We start from the raw sequence: 22,634 nt of genomic DNA on the forward strand, positions 1-22,634 counted from the left end.
AGACAGGACCAACTAATACTACTTTAGTCTGCAAAATAAGTAGGAATGGATTGTTACCATCTCATCATCCAGGCCCTGATTGATGAGCTTCCCTTCGCTGGTTTTCATGTTGATTAAAAAAGGGTTAAAAACTATAAAAGCACAAAGAGAATAGTTACATGCACCACATATTCTGCACATTGATGAAAATCGGGAGATTAAATAAATGTCATTTTGACTGAATGACAACAGTGTGGTTGGTCTTTTGTCGTATGGCTTCAGTTCATTTATTTTCAATTGGACAATTTGGCTCAATCAGGGTACACACACAGACGCACACACATTATGTGAAGACAGACTTCAGAGGAAGACACAATAAAGGCAAAAGCGGATTGGCCATCACCTGAGGACATCGTCCTCACTGAAAGTTTACAAAGGAAATACAAAGTCCACAAGTGCTAAGTAGAAAATCAACAAGACAGTAACACTTACTTGCATTCAACTTGGAGTCAGTAGCCACCTGCAAGTTTATCATTAAGCATTGTCAACTGATCAAAAGGAGTAGAAAGAAGTACAGAACTTATCTAGTCCTACCCATTGCTCTTTGTGTATTTTGAATTTCATGTTTTCCTTTCATATTAAGACAATAAGTCATTGATGTAGAATGTCCCGAGAGGAAAAAAGAAAAACGTCAATATAAACCTACTCAATACTCATATATGTAACTGCACTTCCACTTTTGTATACATATGCCTGCATACACGCAATACATAGGCACATCTATCATTATATTCTCATACACACTGTTGTCCGTTCTCAATATTTCATTACATTACAATCAATCTGACATATTTCAAAAATTATGGAGCAATTAACTGACATACCCAATTTATATAGTTTTTTATTGTACTTCACTTTTGAATCTGTTTTTGAACACAGCAAGCGATTCACACCGTTTCAACACCGAAGTTCCGAAATTAACTCCTCTTACGGAAACACACCTTTGCTTAATGTTTGTTCTTGTTTTGGAGTTGTTGTAGAGCCTTGCACCCCTTAAGTCATAGCAACTCTCTCTGATTTCGAACAGCTTTTGAGTATTGTGTACTTTGTATTTGTGCAATTATAAACTCTGATAAAACTGATAAAAAAATGGCTTAGTTGGTTCAGTATATTTTGATCGATTAATAATTCTAATTGCCCTTTTTTTGTTTGAAAACAGGCAGAGTATTGATTTTATAGGCATTTCTCCATATTTCCACACAATAGTAAAGGTATGGTACTAATAATGAACAATGTGTGTATAACGACTTCTTATTCAGCACAGTTCATTAGGCATACCAAGTCTCTTTGTGAATTGCTTTACTATTAAACAAATGTTACTTGATTTTGAATTTTAAATCTCACTGAAGTTAAAAAACTTCTAAACAAAATATAAAAATGACCACGTTTTCTTACAAATAAAAAGCTAATGACACTCATTTGGATTGTACTTTTTTTTTTTTTTTGCCATTTTAAGAATGAACACTTGAAGTCCATAAGTTACTGACCATCGGGTTTTGCAAGTATAATTAATTAAAATAGGATGAAAATCAGAAAAAGCAGAGTTCAAGTCGATAAACTGCTATGAAAAGTTGAGTTTAATTCGAAGAGCAATAATTTTAATCCCCACGCACAACTCACCAATGTCTTCTCTCCTCTTCACAATGATCATCAGGTGTCCAAGTGCACAAGTTTTCTGTTTTATATTCTGCCTGCAGCTTTTCGACACACACATGACCAATGCACACATTGGCACAACCGTCCAACCGCTCGCTTCATTCAGAAGGGAGTGGACAAAAGCGGATGTGGCAACATTACAGTGCCCATAAGTAGGTCATTAACAGTACATTGAAAACAGTTAAGATAACAGTATTGTCTCAGTTGGCTACACTAACGATGAGTGGAGCTGTAGGAATCTTTGAAGAAAATATATTTTACACGAACAAAAAACAACACAGTATTTTCTTTTCAAAATATATTTAAGTTCACACAAAACTTTTCTCAACGATATAAAAATCAATTCTGAGAACAACCAGTTAACCCATAGCAATGTTATTTAAGAGAGAGAAGCTGTACAGCTGTATTGATTTATGCAGAACTTCTTTTACTAGCCTATGGCTTGTGTGCAACAAGTGGGCATCCCAAAAAATCCATCTACCCAGAAAAATGAATATTTTGGGTTGGCAAATACGGTCTCTGTAAATCTACATAACTGTGGGGATGGGTGCTCTGGTGCCCAACCGACTATTTTCCCATATTAAAAACAACACAGCCTAACTACTTATATAATTTACGACAGCTACAGTACACAATTTGTCAAACAAAGATATTGCAGGTTAATTTAGACTGGAATACAATTAAAAATAAAGCTAAAAAATACTTAAAAGGTCATATTTACAGGCATGTAATTTGAGATACAAATTTCCACACAACTACTTTTCCATCCCAGTTATTTAATCGGCTTCATTTTCCACTTATTTAACGTCACACAGGGTCCTGGCAGCTCCACATCCTTGTCCTGAAAGATTTCAACAAAAACTTATAAACACGTTTGAGAATTTTTGTGAAAAATAGATAAGAGAAACAACACATGCATAAACGTCCCTGCATGCTTTTAAATATATGGTGCCCATACAGCTGAGGGTGGTTGCTTTCTATCCCACATTCTTAGATACAGAAGTGTATTTCAATTTTCAGAAAGCAATGCAAAAAGTTTGAAGTAACTTGGTCTCATATGACAAACACGTCTCTATTCCAGGACAAAATGCTATATTTCCTCTTGCTTCTTTTTGAGAAAATGCTTGATAGTAGTTACATTTGGGGGAAAAAATAAAAACCTCAAAGACTGCTTGGGACCATTTTCAGAGCTAACAATGTCCTTTGCAATGACACACAAAAATATAAACTCAATGCGTTCATGTAAATGAGTAGTTCAGTGTAAGGAGACTTTTACCTCTTCTGTTTTCGCGGAGTTTGCTGGTGCCCCGCCCACTTCTTTCAGATTTGGATCTTGCGTAACACACAGTGACTTTGCTTCCATTGATCTCGCTGTCCTCCATGGACTCTTTGGCAGTTGTACACATTTCTTCACTGTCATACTCCACAAAGCCAAACCTGACGAAAAAAAAAAAAAATAATGAACAACTAACGTGTAACACAGACTAAGGCATGGCAGTCCTATTTTTTGTTGTATCTATACATAAATTCATTGCAACCTACCCTTTTGACACTCCCGTCACTTTATCTGTGGCAACTCTTGCACTGAGACATCCCTCGAAAGCACCTTGAAGAATTTCTGCGGTTGTCTCGCCGCTAAGTCCCCGTACAATTAGTTTCTTTGACTCCACTAAGAAAGAAAGGAAAAGTACAGTAGTGTAGTGCAGACAATAGTGTTGGCATGAATTTAAACTACAAGTCTAAGTGCGCCAATTCTAATTTAGTGCCTATTTTCAAGTTACCCTGATATAATATGACTGAATGTATTTACATTTACCTTTTGTGTTCATTAACTCATTCACTGCCAGACATTTTCAGACCCACTTTTACCCTAAGGTCTGAAAAAAAATTGAAAAAAAATCAATTCCAGGGATTGAATGGCTGGACTGTGAAAAGACAAATAAATACATCAATGGCAGTGAATGAGTTAAAAAATGTCTTATAGCTTTAAAGGGAAAGTCAACCCAAACATATTTTTTCAAGAATATGTTCTATGCAGGCACACTAGTTGAAACAAGGCATTCTGATAAATACTCTATTGCGTTTGTGGAATAAGAGTTAATCCACCTGTTTTTAGCCATCTCTGGGGGCGGCCCTTTTGTCACTTCTGTTGACTGAAAATGACAACACAGTTGCTCAGGGCTCAGGTAACGACCAATAACAAGCTCACCGGTTTTCTGAAGTTGAGCCATGATTGGTTGTCATCAGAGCCCTGGGCAACTTCAATGTCATTTTCAGTCAACAGAAGTGACAAAATGGTGAGATGGCTAAAAACGGGTGGATTTTGCTTCTTAACTCATATTCCACAAACACAATGTTAATCAGAATGCCATTTTTTCAACAAGTGGGCCTGCATAGAACATATTCTTGAAAAAAACATGTTTGGGTTGACTTCCCTTTTTAACTTCAGCTCAACAAAAAAGTTACGTTTACATTTTGTTCAGTGTATTAAACTTTACATACCTTTTTCCCCAAAATTGTTTAAATGCTGCATTACACTGGTCACTTCTGGGATTTTTTTCTAAATTTAGTGGTCTATGCACCACCAATATAGCGTCATATGCGTCACTGATTACTTTTGTGCTTGGGTAGACATGTATTCAATACAACAAATATGAACATAAATACAATTTATTACCTCACATGGTGGGGAAAAACAACATGTAAATAAAAACCTATACGTAATCGCTACAATCCCAAATACCTTTTCCCATCTCTGGCCTTTCTTTCATTTCACAGAACTGGACTCTTATCGGCCTTTTTAGGAGAGTCGCATTTTTGGTGGCATCTAGTGCTTTTTGAGCATCTGCAACAGTGGCAAACTCCACAAAGGCATATCTGTGGGTAATTGTAACATCAGATGTCCAAAAGAGATTAAACAGACAGACAGAAACACAGAGAAAAAGAGAGAGACAGACAGACAGAGAGAGAGAGAGAGAGAGAGAGAGAGAAATAAAACACACTTACCCTTTTGCTTTGCCATCCTTGCTTGGTATTGTAATGGCGACAGATTTCTTAAAGACTTTTTTAATGTTAAATTCCTTCACCTTGAAAGGCAGGTTGCTCACAAAAAGTGTGTTTGGAGAAACCTCAACTGGAAAAAAAGGGGGGAGGGCGGGACACAATTTTTGAGGTGATAAACATACACAAGACATACAAAGTAAGGTGGTGTCCACTGCTATACCTTTCTGTGACGCTTTCAGTCTCTCTGTTGCAACCAAGTGGCCAAAGTGTCAGAGTGACAGCAGCAGGTTGCAGCAGTGATACAGAGACAGAAAGGGTCATTAGTTTGATGCAAAAAAAAGAAAAAAGAATGAAGTACTCTGCAGAAATTACCTTCATTGCCAGGTTTGGTGTCGACATTTTTGTTGTTGCTGTTGCTGACAGCTCTAACAGAATCAATGATGAGAAGTCGGTCTTGGATCTTGGCTCCTTGTTTGCTCTTCCTCATTTTATTTGCAACACCTTCAGTTTTAAACTCCAAAAAGGCAACACTGTTGACAAAGACAAACTTCACTTAGTGTTGAGAACAAAGAGCTTGATACTCCTTTTATAATTATTATTAGTTAGAAGGGTTCAGGAAAAAAAAAACTCTCACCCTCTGTCTGGGCTGTCAGCCTCATCAGGAAACCTGATTTGAATTGCTTTAGGAAAAACCTCCCGGATGTCTCTTCTTGTTGCATTATAAGGGACATTCTTCAAAAACAAACATCTTGCATTTTTAGCTGACAAGAAAAAAAAAACAAAGTGAACGTCTCTGGACTTAGTTTCAGGACTCCTTTTCATCAAATCAAGGAAAAAGGGAAGTCCAGATTTTTGTTTTAAAACTAACCAACAGCACCCTCTAAAGCTTTGGACACAGTAGCACAACAATAAAAAGCCCTTTTTTACCTTTCATGTCTGGCTTCGGTGCCTTCTCCTTCTTTTTCACACAGTCCACAGTTTTGACCTTTGCTTTAGCGATAGTCAGTGGCTGACCAAGAATCATCGCTCCATCCAGTGACAAGGCTTTAGTCACATCCATTTCAGAGGCCAAATCCAGAAATGCATGTTTTCTTAAAACATTATCATCATCATCATCACGCAATATTGCAGTAACTAACTTAATGTTCATATTAAATTACATAAAAAGATACTTACTTGGATTTAGCTAATCTGATGTCTTGTACTATAAGACTTTGTTTCATCAAGTACTTTTCCAATGATCTAGTGACCTCTTCAAATGTTTTGGAGTTGTTTAGGTTGCCAACAAAAACACAATAGCCTATAAAAACATACAAAACATTTCAGAGGAAGTTTTCAGAAAGAAAATGTGTCTCTATCAAAAGTCCATACCGTCATTGATGAGTTTAGTTTTCTTGGGCGGTGACGTTTCACCAGTAGATTCTGCTTTGCGTTTCTGTTTGACTGAAACGGATTAAAGTGACATTTGTAATAGTTAAGACAGAGAGCGTGTTGAATTACTGTCTGGTATCCTGCGAGCTACCACACGTTGCTGAAAAGCCACCAGTAATTAATACTTGGTAATTGTTACGGCACTTGGATTGTGCCCATCTACCGGCACCTTTGCTGACTTTTAGTGTCTAACTCTTATACTCTTTGTATACATGGTATTCCGCGTTGGACTGGTGCCCTGCTTGTTGTTCGTTGGACTGGTCCCCTGTTCGTTCCTCGTGATACTGGTACCCTACTTTTTCTTCGTTGGACTGGTCCCCTGCTTGTTCCTCATTGGTGGACTAGTCTGCGGCTCGCTCCACATTGGACTGGCCTCCCACCTGTTTCTCATTGGTGGACTGGTTTCCCGCTTGTTCCTCGTTGGTGGACTGGTTTCCAGCTCATTCTGGACGGACTGCCTAGTCGGCAATCAATCTTCACCTGTTGCAGCTGGGCCCATAAAAGCGTCTCTGTTCTGTTGCTTGAGGCGGCTGGGACTTAGCAGTGCAGCTCGTGTCTTTGACTGACTAGTGTCTCTCGTTTGTGTTTTGGTAGTTTGTGATTGTATGAGATACTATTGATTTGTGAACTCTGTGTGAACTTTTGTGGCCACCTTTTGTAACTACCTTTGTTTGACTTTTGTGCTAAAACCTACATCTACTTTGAAGAAATTAAATTAACTCTCCTTCAACCAAACAACATCTTGGTATTAGTTACTTCCCCCCTTCCCTAGCAGAGCAGGTCGTAACAGTAATGACCGTCAACGAGGCATGTTAATCACAAAAACAACACAATCGACTAAAGCTTATGCTGGATGAACTTTTAGACGAAAGAGGATAGTTCCTGCTATAAATACAATGAGCAATTTTAAGGAAGCAGAAGAAAATTGTGAGTGACCATACAATTTCAACCACTATTTTTTTACGCAGCGTTTTGATTACTCAAATCTGTTCTTTTCTCCACATCACCACTTTCATCTTCACTCTCCTTAGCCCATGTTACACTGAGCATGTACCTCCTTTTATTCTGACATCCATTTGGAATTCTCAAAAAGTAGCTTAATTAGTGGCAATTGTTAGGATAGACTAAAACAAAGAATTGTGCATCTTCTGCTTCTTTTGTCTGAGTCATCATTATATAGTTTCAGTTTGTCCTTCAAAAAAGTGTTATGAACATCGATTCCACATGCAAAATCAAACACGGAAATTGTTTGGTTTGAAGCACAGGATCAATAAACCAATTCATAATTTCACTTAGTGTATGACTGCTCATGTTAGTGGCCAAATATGTCACTATAGATAATAGTTAATCTGTTCTTCTAGTATTGGCAGAGTAGTTACTCACTTGTAACAGCAGTGTCGTCAACGTGATTCTTCAGAACTTTGCCTGGTGTCTTTTTAGTTGCTGTGCCCTGCATAACAAACAGCAAAACATTTATGGCAACAGTATATGCGTTGCGCCAGACATGTCCAGCTCTGGTCCGCAAGGGCCGCTTTCCTGCCTGTTTTCTAGCTATCCCTGCTGCAACACACCTGATTAAAATGATCAGCTCATCATCAAGCTCTGAAGAAGCTTGGTAACAATGATGACCTTTCTAATCAGCTGTGTTGCAGCAGGGTTAGATGGAAAACAGGCAAGACACCGGCCCTTGAGGATCGAATTTGGACACCCCTGCGTTACGCCAATGATTCACAACCGGTATGAGTGTTTCATGAAGAATCTTTAGGTGTCTCACAGCAAAGTATTTAATTTCACTTAATTGGTCTTAAATATTACTACAAATAATGCATATTTGTTCATCCAACTAAGCTAGCAAGGTATAGATAGCTACAGGCAGAACAATTAAATGCTCTAGCAGCCTCTTCCACTAGAAAGCAGAAGTGTATATACTTTTTGTGACATTTGTTTGGTGGTACGTCTTGAGATCATTCTGATGTAAAATATGCTACAGTACACACAGAGTTCAAAACCACAAACACTTGGTGTTATACCAGACAAGACTGTAAAAGAATGACATTTTCCAACCAACCGGTTGACCCCTCGAACAGTTCCAACACTAGAATTGTTACAGACAGAGTACATTTACTGACTGATCTATGTTTTTCAAAATCCAGCACAGTACAAGCAAGCGAATGAATGCATTAGCAGTCCATTCTGCATGCAGTCGTCTAGTTTATGAAAACAGAACAGAATGACACAATGTTGCTATACAGATAAAGAAAACACGCAATAGCTGACATTTTTTCTCAGTAGAAGTGCATTTGACTTGGCATAATGCTTTATTCATTTGAAGTGAAAAAAATACTTTTATTTACCTTCGCCATGTTTGCAGCAGACGGTGACACACGTGTGCGCAAGCTAACGTTTACTACTGCGCGTGCGCAAAAAATGAGGCACTTCCTAACTACGGGTGCCCAAAAGGTCGGGAGAGGTTCGTTTGGGAAATTTTGCAATTCCTTCGTATTTGTAGTCTCTTTCCCAACACCACCGCCAGTGATAACTCGGGATGCAGTATATCGTTCTTGTGCATGTGTGTGTTTTTTTACGAGGTTAGCAAATTTGCGTAACTTGGTACTTATTTATGGTCTGACTTTTAGACTGATACTTTTGAACGTGAAAGATTTGGATTCTGTCTCTTACGAGGCTCGTTGTATTACAACATGGTATGTAGTCTAATCTAGCTGCTAAAATGTCGCTTTGTATTGGTTGCGAAGCTGCCTGGATGTTTGCAACTGGGACAGGGTGACCAAAGTCCGAAGGTTGAGTCACTGCTTCAGCGACAAAACACAATTTAGCGATTATTCGCACACGCGTGATGGAGTCTTGCTGTAAACGACACCGATGTGACATATGAAGGATAGCCAGTTGCCTACAATGGGGACTCCGAGGAATGGTATAAAGAAGGAACGATTTATTTTGTCTGTGGACGTGGGCACGACTTCGATCAAATGTCACGTGTATGACAAGAAGGCAGAAATTCGTGGCTCTTGCTGTACAGAGGTACAGTATCCACTTTCATCCTGGAACAGACAAGATCGGCGTCGTTTCATGCACTCCTGGTAATGCTGTATTCTTTATTTAGGTGGTCCCGTTATATCCAGAGGAAGGATATGTGGAACTTGACCCAGATGCACTGTGGAAAAGCTTCATCTCTGTGGTGAAGGGGGCTGTGAAAGGTACTGTTGGTCTTCCACATCTTCTCCTGTAGAACCATCACTAAGACAATGGAACTTGTCATGGACTAGTGTTCAGAAGTGGGAGTTTTTACACTTTTACTCCCTGCATTTGAAAACAAATTGTACTTCCTACTCCTGCAATGACTAACTTGCCAATTAGGATTAGCATCTAAGTATTATTCATGAAAGTAGTGATAGTCTGTATTTTAAGAATAAAATTTAAAAAAGATGTAAAATGAGAGTAAACAACTTGATTTATTTCAAATCCGTAATGGCTGTTTTATTGTACAAATACTTCTGGCGGGAGCTATAAATGTTTTTTAAAATGAGCCTCACACTGAAATTGTGCATTGAATGTTTAGCATTTTAATATGAATATAATATAATGCAGGAATAGGGCATAATCATACTGAGTCCTGTTTTGCACAATATAGATGCCGGAGTCCAAATGCGTCAAATGGAAGCTTTGGGCATCTCTACCCAGCGAGCTACCTTCACAACGTGGGACAGGTGATATGCGATGAGATTTATGCAGTACTCACAACCTCACTTTATTTACTTGTATACTGTTTTTTTTTTTTTTTTTGAACATCCTTTTGTTCCCTTTCACAGGAGAACTGGTGTGCCTTTCCATAATTTCATCACCTGGCAGGATCAGAGGGCAGCAGACTTGGTATCATCCTGGAACAGATCATGCACCTTAAAAGTGAGTGTCATTTTGTAATGCTGTTTTGAATCTGTAATTTACAGAGATGGGCACTTTACCCTATTTTGCAGACAATGCTTGTGATTAAAATGTTACTGCAGGGAATGCACATGAAAAAAAACGACTACAGTGTTGTGCAGGCAGTTAATAAAGGCGGCTTGTGGTATCACCGAAGAGAACAGAGGTCTTTCACATTACAGGGATGTACTTGCTTAGTCTGTCCTTGTCCTTCTCTTCCTCTGTCCCCAAAATGGGTGTCTGGCCGGTTTGGATGGACGGTCAAAAATCCACTGCCGTCCATGCTTAGTCCGTCCTTGTTAAAAAAACTTCTCACTCTCCGTCCTCTGTCCGCAAAATGGGCGTCCGTCTGGGATGGACAAAATGCCCAACTCTGGTAATTTATTCTTTTTTTTTTAATCAATAACTAAAGAGCCCACTAGCTTATAACAAGTCCATTGTTTTTTTTTTAAAAGTTATCAAAATGGGTATTTTGCATAATTGACAATAAAAATGTATTTTTACTTCTGTACTTAAGTACATTAAAGGGGCTGTACTTTCCTTACTAACTACCACATTTATACTTCTACTTTTAGCAGAGTCTTTTTTTAAGCACAAGTATACTGTATGTACTTCTAATTTAGTATATTACACATTGTGTGAGTACTTTTGCCACCTCTGGCTTCAGGCAATCCATGGCGTGATGAAAGTGCTGCACTTCGTGACCAGGCAGAAGCGTTCACTTGCAGCAAGTCTTATTGTCTTCTCTACTCAACATGTTACCTTCCGCCTGGTTTGGGCCCTGAAACACTACAAACAGGTGAGTGCATGTGAGAGTTAAAATGGCACACTACACAGTAAACACAATGCCAAAGCGTGCTTAGGGCTTGGCGATATGGCTAAAATATGTATCACGATATAAGTATTTCCTATTAGTTCAAATCAACATTTTTTTGTTTTTTTTGTTTACCGTATTACAAGTGTTGCATTGGGGCAACTGGTCATTTATTTGAACAAAGTTAAGCTACACCCGTGTCACTGGATATGTCAGCAGAAAGAATGGACCTTTGAGGTTACCGGCATATAAAAAATATCTATGATATAAGATGAGGTAACCGTAACCAAGATGGAAATTTACATCATTTCATCAGCAATAGTGGATACAGGAAATATAAAAATGAATGTAAGAGAAGACATTTATACATTAAGTACATTTCACTAGAAAACAAAATTTTCTCCATGCTTAAACTAAAAAAATCTAATCCAATCTGTCAACCATGTTATTTGTTTGTTTGCCAAATAGAGTTGCTGAGTTTTAATTTTAACTTTTGAGATCTGATTAATCAGATTTAATATACTTGCTTTCTTCACTCCATCTGAAAACATAATCAGTAAAGCCTAATTCATCCATAGATAGATATTTTTGGACAATGGTACGCTGAAATCTCATACACTGGTACTTTGATTTAGGCTGCAACTATGTGTATCATTTCAGTACAAGGTTGATGCAATAAATATATCATAACAAATATTGCAGCCATCATTTATTGACAATGATGGTTATAGAGTAATGGTGTTGTGCAAAAACAGCATGCATAATTATGTTTATCTTATAACATAATATGCTGCAAGATGTTATTGACAATTTTTTTTTAAAGTGAATTTCTGTCTTTTTGGCAGCTCAGCAATGTGTGAATACAAAATTCTATTTGCATTCATGGGTTAGGCATTACAACATTTGAGGTTGTTAATATAACCCCAAACAAACATTGATGTAAATGGCAATGCACATAAAATGACATTTACATAAATTCACTGTTGGTGTTTCTTTCGTCTTAGGTTGCTCAAGCTGTGGCCGAAGGCAACTGCTGTTTTGGAACAATTGACACCTGGCTCTTGTTCAAACTCACAAAAGGTAGGCTTGTCTTTTTCACATCATTCTCACGTGGGTCCCACCCCTCTTGCAAAATCCAGCTAAAATGTGTGCAATGAGTTGCATAATATAGAAACATCCAATCCCTAATTTCTTAACAAATGTATCAAATGATTACACCATGAAATGAAAAAGGAACAATCATCTCTTGATGTCACCTGATCTCGTCTAGGACTGATTCATGCCACAGACTACTCAAATGCAAGTTCAACAGGCATTTTTGACTCCTATCAGGTCTGGTGTTTATGTAATTTGTTGTTTTAATGTTGGGATGAAGTTGTTTTGTATTCTTGTGATACTTCTCTTTTCACAGATGTGTTGGAGTCAGATGCTATGCTCTTTGGTCTCCCTGCCGCTTTCTATTTTCCCCAAAGTAGAAAATACAGGGTGAGTAAATTAATCTTGTAGTCACTGGGCATGCCATTTAGGTATACCAGAACATCTAATGAGATCTACCCGTCCGCCAATTCTCAACCACTTATCCAGTTCTGCGTCAGGAGGACGCTGGAGTGTCTCTCAGATGACTCTGGGAAAAGACACGCTACACCCTAGATAAGTCACCAATCAATAACTGGGCACTTACTGTAGAGACAGACAGACAAACATTCGCACTCATATTTGCAGCTCCAGTGACTGAGCACAAATTGATTCCACGCTGGCTGCACAAGTCAGTCATGTGTACTACTACAGCACCCGTGACCGCTAATAAGATCCAATACAAAAACTCTGTCTTTACAAGGATAAATATCAGTCAACATATTAGAAGCTATCAATATGATGCAGTGCAGTTCGACAGTATATCTCTGGATATTTTTAATTGCAGTAATAAATGAGAGTTGATCTAATACCTCTGACAGTGTCAATAAAAACTGAGCTTTATTACCTTTATCATGTTAGATTTTTTTTCTATACTGCTTTGGTATTGGATCTCATTAGATTATGTGTCTTGTGGACAATGTATATTTGGCCCACAAATACTGTACACGCCTCAAAAGGGTAGGTATCCAACCATCCATTGTCTTGTACTGTATATCAATTATTTCTACAAATATGATATGATGCATGACAACACAAATGTTACCTAAATATCTGGTGGTGTCATATTTGGTGGCTCTGTGGTGACACGTTAAAAAAAAAAAAAAGATACTGTAGACGTTTGAAGTTTCCACGGTTGCTGTCACAGTCTCCTTTGCCATTTACCAGGGCGAGGATGGAAATGCTTTTGCTTTCAACTGAGTACAGAAATAGGTTGCACATATGCCAGATTGGATGTTCTTGAAACATTTGAAGGCACATATCCAACAGCTCAATGTTTTAGCACTTTTTGAACATTTTGCTGTTCTCTAAAAAGGAACTGAGTGGCAAAAATCACTGCAGGTGTTTGATCCATCGAAATTTCCACATGCATTCAAATGTTAGGGGTGGTCAAATTAAGTTCACCTGCAAACATTATAGTGCATTTTAGGTTCATCCTGAAACTTGACCCGAAAAGCAGATATCTCTAACTTTTTGTGAGTGCTGTAATTTGTGCTTGTCACGGAAGAAGGAATGGGGAAATAGAAACAACACCTGTGCACTCTTATATCAGCTGTAAAGCAGGGCACCTCAGTGAAACAAAGTTTTTCTTCCTAGTAGAGCGTGAGTTGATGTGTGTTTTGCTTTTACTCTCCTGTTGCACCCCAGATTTGAATTTGGTTCCACTGACCCATCCATCTTTGGAGTACCCATTCGCATCATGTCAGTGGTGAGTTGGTGTCACACCCTCTTATCTTTGTCATTACGATATGACTTGTCATATCAGCGTCTTTACTGTCCTGGTTATATTAGACCCTGTTATCTTGCCAATCATCAACGCATTATTATGAAATCCTTCACGCTGTAGATGGCAGACCAACAGGCTGCCATGTTTGGAGAGTGCTGCTACAATGTGGGTGATGTGAAGATCACCATGGGAACAGGTACCTTCATGGATATCAACACTGGCAGCACACCTCACACGTCCGTCAATGGTAAAGTAACAGGGGGAAAAAGTACGTTACATGCGGACAGTGCACTGTATGTTCATGCCAGGTCTGTGACAAGCGCAAGTGGGTCTTCTCTGTAGGTCTCTATCCGCTGGTGGGATGGAAGATTGGCCCAGAAGTGATGTATCTGGCTGAGGGTAACGCAGCAGATACTGGCACCGCCATCAAATGGGCTCAGGCACTTGGTGAGTGATGAGAAATTTGGAAATTACACTTGCGCTATTACTGCTGTCATGGCAGAAGCCCCAAAACAAACAAAAAAACCAAAAACAAAAGTATTGTAAAATTAGATTGATTACCTCATCACTATTCATCTTTCACACAGCCACTGGAAATAGAAATGTAATTCAGTCCAACTTGCAGGCCAGTGAGAGCTCAGGACTTCATGACACCACGCGCTGGCGCGCATGGGAAATATGGTTGACTTTTGTCGAAACACTACCGCTTTGGCCGCACGGTGCCGCCGTAATCAACAAAAACTGACATATGACACAACGTTGCTTAAACCTTGTTTTTAATCTCTCTACCTTTCTTTTCATCCTTGTTAAATGTTGTTCCATGGTGTTTCTTAAGGGTTTGTTCATTGCACTTCATATTTCCTGACAATTTGTGCCACTGCCACCTACTGTAGTGAATGTACAATTACACTTTATTCAAGTACAGCAAAAAAAAAAAGATGCATGTTCATGTTTTCATTTTACCACAGCATCAGTGTGGGTTAGTGATGGTTACTACTTTGGGTTACGTCGTCACCATAGAAGTGAATGTTTATGTCTCCTGTTAACTCTCCTCTAACCTCAAGCAGTGCCAAGTGTAGCACAGTTGTCATTGCAAATGAACAACATCATGCCACACTTATCCTTAGGCATGGTTCCAAATTCATTGTGAGAACATTCCAGACAACATACCACTTTTGTCATTCCTAATCATCAAACTGTCTCGAGCACAGATGTCATAATCAATGCCCACAAACCAGAATGTTTGCCATTGTTTTTCCTTGGCTTGTGTTCAAAAGTAGATATCATTTACAAGATGATGATTTTGTTACCTTACTGTACCCAAAGTGACTCAAACCATGACCTTTAAATCAAGGGACGTTCCAAACAGTGATTTTGGGCATATCGATGATTATCCTTGTATGTTTTTTCACCATTATAACCAATCCCCTGAGGGTAACCACAACAACAATGGGGCCTACAGTGAAAATAAGTATAACAGACCTAACAGGTCTCGAGAAATCCACCATCACGTACAGCAATTTGACAGCTGCGGGTTTTTTTTTTTTTTTTTTGCTTTTGCAGATCTCTTCTCTGACGTGGAGCATACCAGCCCTATGGCGTACAGCGTGAGTGACTCAAATGGTGTGTGTTTCGTCCCATCTTTCAGCGGCCTGCAGGTACGAGCACAGTTTAAATGTGAGAACGTTTTCCTTGAATGCAGAACTTTCATAGGACTTGAGATTTTTGGGCATGTCTGATAATAGATGATCAAATCCAGCTTTTCAATCCATTTGTCCTTGTAACATCTTTTGCGGTCTTTTTGTTTTCTCTGCTACCTTTCTGAACCGGCCTTTGTAAGTGTGCTTCATGAATATTAATATCTAAGATACTGTTTTGTGTTAGCAGATACAATGAATACATTGGCTGTGTCCAGAATTGTTCATTCGTTCAAAATAATTCTGAACACAGCCATTGTGAAAAGAAACTCCATACCAGTCGATTAACGTTACCCGGTTATTGCCTCCTGTTGAAATGTAACACTACTGTATGTACCCAAAGGCTCCTCTGAACGACCCAAAAGCTTGTGCTTCCTTCATGGGCCTCAAACCTTCTACCACTAAATGTCACCTGGTCCGTGCCATTCTGGAGTCCATTGCCTTCAGGTGAGCCTTTTTTGAGGGGCCACATTGTTTTGTGCTGAACATTCTCTCTTGTGTGTGTGTTTCTGACAGAAACAAGCAGCTGTATGATACGATGCTAAGAGAAACCAACATTCACATTACAAAGATCAGGTAGAGTCCTTTTCTGGCGCCTCCCGTTTATTCCATCTCAAGAGCTGATATCCCGTCAACAGGTTTGGATTAGCTCCAGAAAACAGGGTGTGCCAGAGAGTTGGGGTTCTGTGAATGTAGATTAGATATTACTGGCAATGAATTATGGCTGCGTTTCTCTGATTACAGCTCAGTACACCGCAGTGTGGCTGAGTGCATTTTCCCTCTCCATTCGCCTCACAGGGTGGACGGCGGGGTTTCCTCAAATGATTTCATCATGCAGCTCACTGCAGACCTGCTTGGTAGAAAGCTAGAACGATGCCGGCACCATGAAATGTCCTGCTTGGGGGCTGCCTTTGTGGCCGGACTTGGTGTGGGTAAGTTAGTGAGATCGTAATTGTAAAATATTATTCTCTAACAAGGAACGTCAATGCAATTGGGGGTGGCAAACAAACACTGACATTAGACATCCAAAATATCCGCAGTATGAATTGACACTAGTAGGCTTACGGGCAGTAGGTAAATTGTAATTGAGTGTAAAGTGTTTAGAGTGGCGCTTTATAAACATCAGTGCAGCAAAGAGGCTGTTAAATGTGCACTAACGCAAATGGAAGGAGAAAGAGTTGCGCTTCAAGGTCACTTTCCATTCGTTCTCGATAGCGCTTGTCCTTATTAGAGCCGCGACTAGGTACGACCTATCCCAGCTGACGACTCGATAGGAAAAGAGTCAGGGTCAATGCAGGCAAACTGGCAGTCACCCTCACATTCGCGCCCATGTACAATTTAAGTCTCCAATTTATATGCTTGGAGAGAACCCACGCATGCACGGGGGGAGAACATGCAAACCAGATTGGAACCGAGAAGCTCGTGACTGTGTGGCTGGCATAACCGACGATAACCCCTATTGGCTAGGGCACAAGTCCTCACTGTCACTTTGTTCTATATAAATATGGCCCTGATAATGTCTTTCTTCACTTTGATCAAAAGTCTTATTTTTAGCTGCAGACTGTCTGAAGAGGCAGAATGTTGTGTAGTTTTGTAAATTACTTTCCTCTTAATTATTCACATGATGCAATTTGATTTCAAGACCGTGTGAATCAATTACAGATGATGAATTTGTTCTGGTGTCATAATAGGTCTAAAATAATCATTTCAATGATGGTTTGTTTAGTGTGATTTAATTTCATTTCGTCAACATTGACCGTTCATCCGCTCCTTGCAGGCTACTGGCAAACCTGTGAGGAGCTGACGAAGCTGCACAGCGCCGGTGACATATTTTGCCCGAAAGGAGCGCCCAGTGACTGTGCTGGTTCTGAGTACGCGCACGATCTCCAGAGGTGGGAAAGAGCTCTCCAACGCTCCATGTATTGGTACAAGCAACCATGACACGGGATCCTCTCACAAGACGAAAGAGACTGAAACCTGAGCCGCTCTTTGAAGAACTCTGATTGTGCCCTATCACTATGTCCAGTATACTTGAAAACACAAGAGGGCCCACTAGGCCATAGAGACCACACATGAAAAGATGTGATTTTCAAGTCGCGCAAGTGACTCCTCAGGTTACAATATTTCATCAAACTGGACCCCATACTTGCACATTTTTCCAAACGGGGGCGCTAACATGAGTCATTTTACAGTCTCAACCTTACAGAGCCCCAGGCATGACATGGGGGGGTGCGCACGGGGTGGGGGGGGGATTGCGCACGGGGGGGGGGGGGGGGGTGGCCTCAGTGTCGTTTTAATGTCTGCACAAAGTACTATTTTGTGTGCACAAGATACTAATTTGTGGCAACAAAATACTAAATTGTAATCGCAATATAGTTACATGTGAACAGGAAATAGTAAATTGGGACCACAAAAGACAGCACTACAGTATTTGTGGCCACAAAAAACGTTACTGTACAGTATATTGTGCGCACAAAATCCAAATCGGTATAATCTGTACACAAAATGCTTATTGGTGAATTTTATATCTTACAACTGGGTAAGCAAATGGAGCACTCCTTCGCGAGAGTGCAAAACGTGACGTCCTCTATCTTACAAAATTGATTTCCTCACCCAACTTCCAGGAAGGATATTGTTACTGTATTCTTGATTTGTGTTTTGTGCTCACATTATACCTACTTCACAGTTCAAACACCACAACCCCATTCCATGTAAACCAGATGTGTCCCCTTTTCAGGCTGTACAATAATAGCACAGTGACATTACTTCACTCTGTTCACCTCAAATGTCATCATTCTGGGCACTTTTTAGATCAATGTGTATTTGAGTAGCCCGTGATGACGGGAGCCTCACATCACACAGGAGCCGCTAGTGTAATTACACAAATTTGAGGTTAATACCTCCAGTCAGTGCCGTCCATACCAGGCAAAATACATTTACACCTGTGACCATTGACCATGTGGAAAACCTCAGAATTGTCAGTCAAGTTCCTGCAAAGGTTTAAAAAATCTTGTTTGCAATATGTGTTTACTTTTTGCTCTACTAATAGTCATTTCTTCTTGCGTTGTTTGTCTGAGAGTGTTCATAGATCCTGGGTTGGCTGGAAGCGAGGCTAGTATGGAACGCCTTTTGAGCATTTATTTGATATCCATCTGTCCATTCAGGTCCATGTACTATTACTGTCTTTGTCATCACTAGTAAGACAATTTGGTGAACTAGTAGAACGACTGTCTTACTACTAGAAAAAAATGTTTCCACCACTGACTACCACTAGTGGAACAACTACATGTAATTAGTGAGGTAAAACTGTGCACTACACTGAAAAAAATGCTGTGCACCATTTACTCAATTTTATTTCATCAAGTGGTTGCATGAAATAAAATCGTCTGAATCCAAGTAGATTTATTAAGCAGACTACACATCTTTCACAATGTATCTGGATACAGATGATATTATTTTGTGCAACCACTTGAAAAAATAAAATTGAGTAAATTCAACCATCATTTTTTTCAGTGTAGTTGGCAGTAGGCCACTCGTAGGCCAATAGTGGCAGTAGTCATGAAAAAAAAGTTACTATTGAGACAGTCATTCTACTAGTGCGCTGAATTGTCTTACTAGTGAGAACAATGAGTATACTAGTACACATTGGACCTTTTGTATGGATATCTAGGATATAAAATAAATGCTCCCAACACTACAACTTGCCATAGACCAACACAACAAGTAATCCTCTGTCAATAATTTGATATTTCTGATTGTAATGGACCCAAACCTGGAAGCGAATAAGATAACATACCTGACCATAAGGCTTAGCAGAATGACGGAGCCTTCGGAAGCCATTTCTTACCATATGTTAATAATTTAAAAGCAGAATGTGACTCGATTATATGTGTGCTTTGAAAGAGTTTGGGGCTGTTGGGAGCCGGTCGCTTGAGCGTGTCTGCACTTGGCTGAGTTATTGTGCTCTCAAACGCAACAAGCAAGCCTGACACTGACCTCGCACGCCCTCGCAAACACACTCGTCGCTTTTCTAATTTAGTTGGTTTTTAAGCAGAAGTGCAACAACAGAAAATGTACAGTATATATGTGTTTCACACTAAATAAAGAATTTGGGATTCAGATTTTTATGATGCACTATTACAATATGAGGTGCCGTATAGGCTAACATGTTTACCTTTCAAACGCACAAAGAGCTCAACATGCAAAAAAAAAAACTTACACAACAAAAGAACTCACCCTCAGTGGAAAAAAAAACTGAACCAAAAATTCACAATGACCACTCACACTGACCAAAGACTTAAAAAATGTATCCAACAGAGCTCCTGCATTCACCAAAAATACAATCTCACTCACCAAAGAACATCACACACACCAATAAAAACTCACACATACAAAAAACTCATACTCAACAAAAAAATACACCCAGACCAGAAAAAGCTCTGTCACAAAAAACAATGTCACACTCAGCCCAAAAAACTCTCACACACCCAAAAAACCCACACCTCCCAAAAAATGGGAACTATGGGAACACGTCTTGCGAACATTAAAGTTGAGCCAATGCTTAGCTAGTGGCGCTTAGCGACTGTTTGTGTGAGCAGTATTTAAGTTATTAAGAGAGGAAACCAATTCTTTTGTGTAGGAACGTTTTTTTTTTTTTAGTCAATACGGGTATTGTATATTACGACGGCGTATTAGTGCCACCCAGCGAGAAAAAAAAAAGATGAGATTTAAAATCCTCATGATGAGATTAATAATCATCATGATGAGATTAAAAATCATGAGATTAAAAATCATGATGAGTTCAGTCATCATGATTAGATTTAAAGTCATCATGTTTAGATTTAAATTCATCATGCTGAGATTTAAAGTCATCATTCTGAGATTGTCATCATGATGAGATTAAGTCATCATGATGAGATTTAAAGTCATCGTGATGAGATTCAAATTCATCGTGATGAGATTCAAAGTCATCGTGATGAGATTCAAAGTCATCGTGATGAGATTCAAAGTCATCGTGATGAGATTCAAAGTCATCGTGATGAGATTAAAGTCATCGTGATGAGATTCAAAGTCATCATGATGACTTTAAATGTCATCAGGGTGGCACTAATACGCCGTCGTAGTATATAATTGACAGTCAAAATAGTTGTTTACTTATGTAGACCTACTTCTGTGCAGACTGTACTTTTAAACTTTTATTTAATTAAAGAAGTAAAATCAGGACAGTGTTCCCCAGCTTTTGACAAGGGATAGGGACCTAACCCTATCAAAAATAGAGAACATGTATTTACATTTTAGAGAAAAAGTTATTTACACCTACCCATAATGTTTGCAATTAATTGCCTATAGGTAACACAATATGGCAGCAAACCACTTTTTTTTTTCTCTTTGAGTAAGCTACGGTCTGACGAAATGAAGCTCCTCCCCTCACTTAGTTGCGTGGCCATAAGATGGCGCCAAAGCAATATTTTTTACATTAGACATGACATTGGCTTGAGTGCAAAAATAGGTGTTTTTCAGTGAATAATGGAAGTTATTACTGGTTCCCCTCAAAAAATGTGAATATACAGGGGTTCACCGCTGAGTCTTTTTACTTGTATTACAGGGTGAGTGTTTTATTTCCACCTGTGACGACATAGCAGGTGACCACGTGCTGACTCATTGACTTCACTCTAAAACGATTCCAAGGTGATGCAGTTGTATGATTCTGGGTAAGGGAGATGGAGATTTGGGAGAGAGGTGTGAGGTGGGGCGGGGGATTACAAGACACACCGGCTGTAGATGAGTGTAGGGAACGCTTCCCATTGATGTAAGCACGCTCACTGCAAGGGTTGCTATGGCAGCTTGCGGATGGAGAGAGTGAGAACAAATGGGGGTGTGTGTTCCTGCTCATGGTGCTGGTATGGTGAAGGGGGGCGCTAATTGAGTGCACTGGAATAAAATGGGGGCGGGGGGTTCCTCAACAATGGGAGGATTGTGAGGGAGAGCACAGTGTACATCGCACAAATTTCTCCACTACAGCTGCCCCGAGTCCCCTATCTCCCCACTATCAGTGAACACCCCACTCCTTCCGCTCCTTCCTCTCCCCCGGCTGTCAATCTCATGCTTCTCACTGAGCGCAGCATACAGAGAGCCAAACGTGCAAGTGAGGCAGACACAACGAGCCCATGAATCAGTGCTGCATGCTCTCACACTAATCATCGCCGTGCCGCATTGTATGAGTTGTGGAGGGGAGGTCCCTTCCTTGCAACAAATTCAATCTGACAACACGAACTGGATGCACCTCGACCACTAGCCTGACCCACCACCCAAACCCTGCATTCCCCCAATATGAGTTGCATCCTGCATAGTGAGGCATTATATAACACCCCACCCCACCCTCATTCTCTTCTCTTTGCCTGACACACTGGTTGTTAAAGGAGTGTCATATAGGGCTGGAAGTTAAGCTTTTGTCCCCTTGTCATTGTCTCATCCTCTTACACTTGAGCTGTATGATACTGTACGTCCATCACTTGGGGGGGGGGTCAATGCCATAAAATGGCTGTGCAACATGGTGAACATTCTGTGTAACCCATTTATCATGGTGGGATACATTCCGGAATCACTGGCAATTGGTGAAAAATTGTGTGACTATATATTTATATATATCGTTTTGTCTCTCCAACACACTTTAAATGCATACACTGTTCCCCCAAAAAGATGCTTGCTTCAAGTTTTTTTGAAGTTTACTGTAAAACTGACACATAAAACGAAAGAGTAAACAATGAATATTTAAACCAAAATGTTCCACTATATCATATATTTTCATCCAAAAAAGTCTGATAGCTTCATGCTAACATAATGCCATTGACAGACTAACGCAAATTAGCGTAGATCCATCCATCCATTTCCAATACCGCTTGGCCTGTTCACGGGTGCAGGAAGCTGAAGCCGATCCCAGACAGACGACACCATGGACTGGTCATCAAAAACTGTTGTGCTCTTAAATTTAAATAGTCTGGTAGAATGTGTAAAATGCATACCATTCTTTTGAAGAAAACATAAGTGATCAGCCAAAACATTTTTTTTTATCTTACAATTAATGGGATTCGAATATAAGGCATTTCAGAATAGTACAATGATCATTAAACGAAGCATAGCAATAAGAAAATAATGAGATGCTCAGTCACTAGTCATAGTTTCCCCCAAAAAGGTC

At 39.6% G+C, this 22,634-nt stretch overlaps 3 protein-coding genes across 6 annotated transcripts in view; 1 reads left to right on the forward strand and 2 right to left on the reverse strand.

Moving 5' to 3' along the window:
* The window catches only part of LOC147140759 (polyamine-transporting ATPase 13A3-like), a 19,841-nt gene extending 18,073 nt beyond the window's left edge, over positions 1 to 1,768 (reverse strand). The window contains exons 1-2 of the mRNA XM_086042807.1: positions 1,660 to 1,768; positions 58 to 131 (exon numbers count right to left, since the gene is read on the reverse strand). Of these exons, the coding sequence (XP_085898933.1) occupies positions 58 to 131; positions 1,660 to 1,768 (183 nt within the window). The remainder of the gene's footprint in view (positions 1 to 57; positions 132 to 1,659) is intronic.
* LOC147140760 (nucleolin-like) lies at positions 1,616 to 8,621 on the reverse strand. The gene is given in 13 exon segments (XM_086042812.1): positions 1,616 to 2,536; positions 2,972 to 3,132; positions 3,238 to 3,364; positions 4,439 to 4,572; positions 4,702 to 4,828; positions 4,919 to 4,942; positions 5,071 to 5,228; positions 5,333 to 5,459; positions 5,626 to 5,789; positions 5,875 to 5,998; positions 6,070 to 6,141; positions 7,513 to 7,579; positions 8,484 to 8,621. Coding segments are annotated over 13 exon segments (1,359 nt in total). The 5' UTR covers positions 8,493 to 8,621; the 3' UTR covers positions 1,616 to 2,471.
* On the forward strand, positions 8,562 to 17,668 carry gk5 (glycerol kinase 5). Of its 4 annotated transcripts, none has more exons than XM_086042809.1 (16): positions 8,562 to 9,168; positions 9,251 to 9,344; positions 9,779 to 9,854; positions 9,957 to 10,050; positions 10,736 to 10,867; positions 11,887 to 11,962; positions 12,153 to 12,214; positions 12,294 to 12,367; positions 13,664 to 13,724; positions 13,863 to 14,010; positions 14,085 to 14,189; positions 15,306 to 15,419; positions 15,805 to 15,886; positions 15,956 to 16,015; positions 16,238 to 16,371; positions 17,217 to 17,668. In XM_086042809.1, exons 1-16 carry the CDS (start codon positions 9,019 to 9,021, stop codon positions 17,378 to 17,380), a joined length of 1,626 nt encoding a protein of 541 aa, XP_085898935.1. In that variant the 5' UTR covers positions 8,562 to 9,018; the 3' UTR covers positions 17,381 to 17,668. The 4 variants fall into 4 exon arrangements, with proteins under 4 accessions (XP_085898935.1, XP_085898934.1, XP_085898936.1 ...); XM_086042808.1 differs by having other exon boundaries at positions 15,306 to 15,400; positions 15,783 to 15,886; XM_086042810.1 differs by having other exon boundaries at positions 13,863 to 13,989; positions 15,306 to 15,400; positions 15,783 to 15,886.
* Positions 17,669 to 22,634: the final 4,966 nt, after the last annotated feature.

Source organism: Filicampus tigris, chromosome 10 (genome assembly GCF_054856515.1).
Source record: "Filicampus tigris isolate MCC_2025a chromosome 10, RoL_Ftig_1.0, whole genome shotgun sequence".
Taxonomy (NCBI): Eukaryota; Metazoa; Chordata; class Actinopteri; order Syngnathiformes; family Syngnathidae; genus Filicampus; species Filicampus tigris.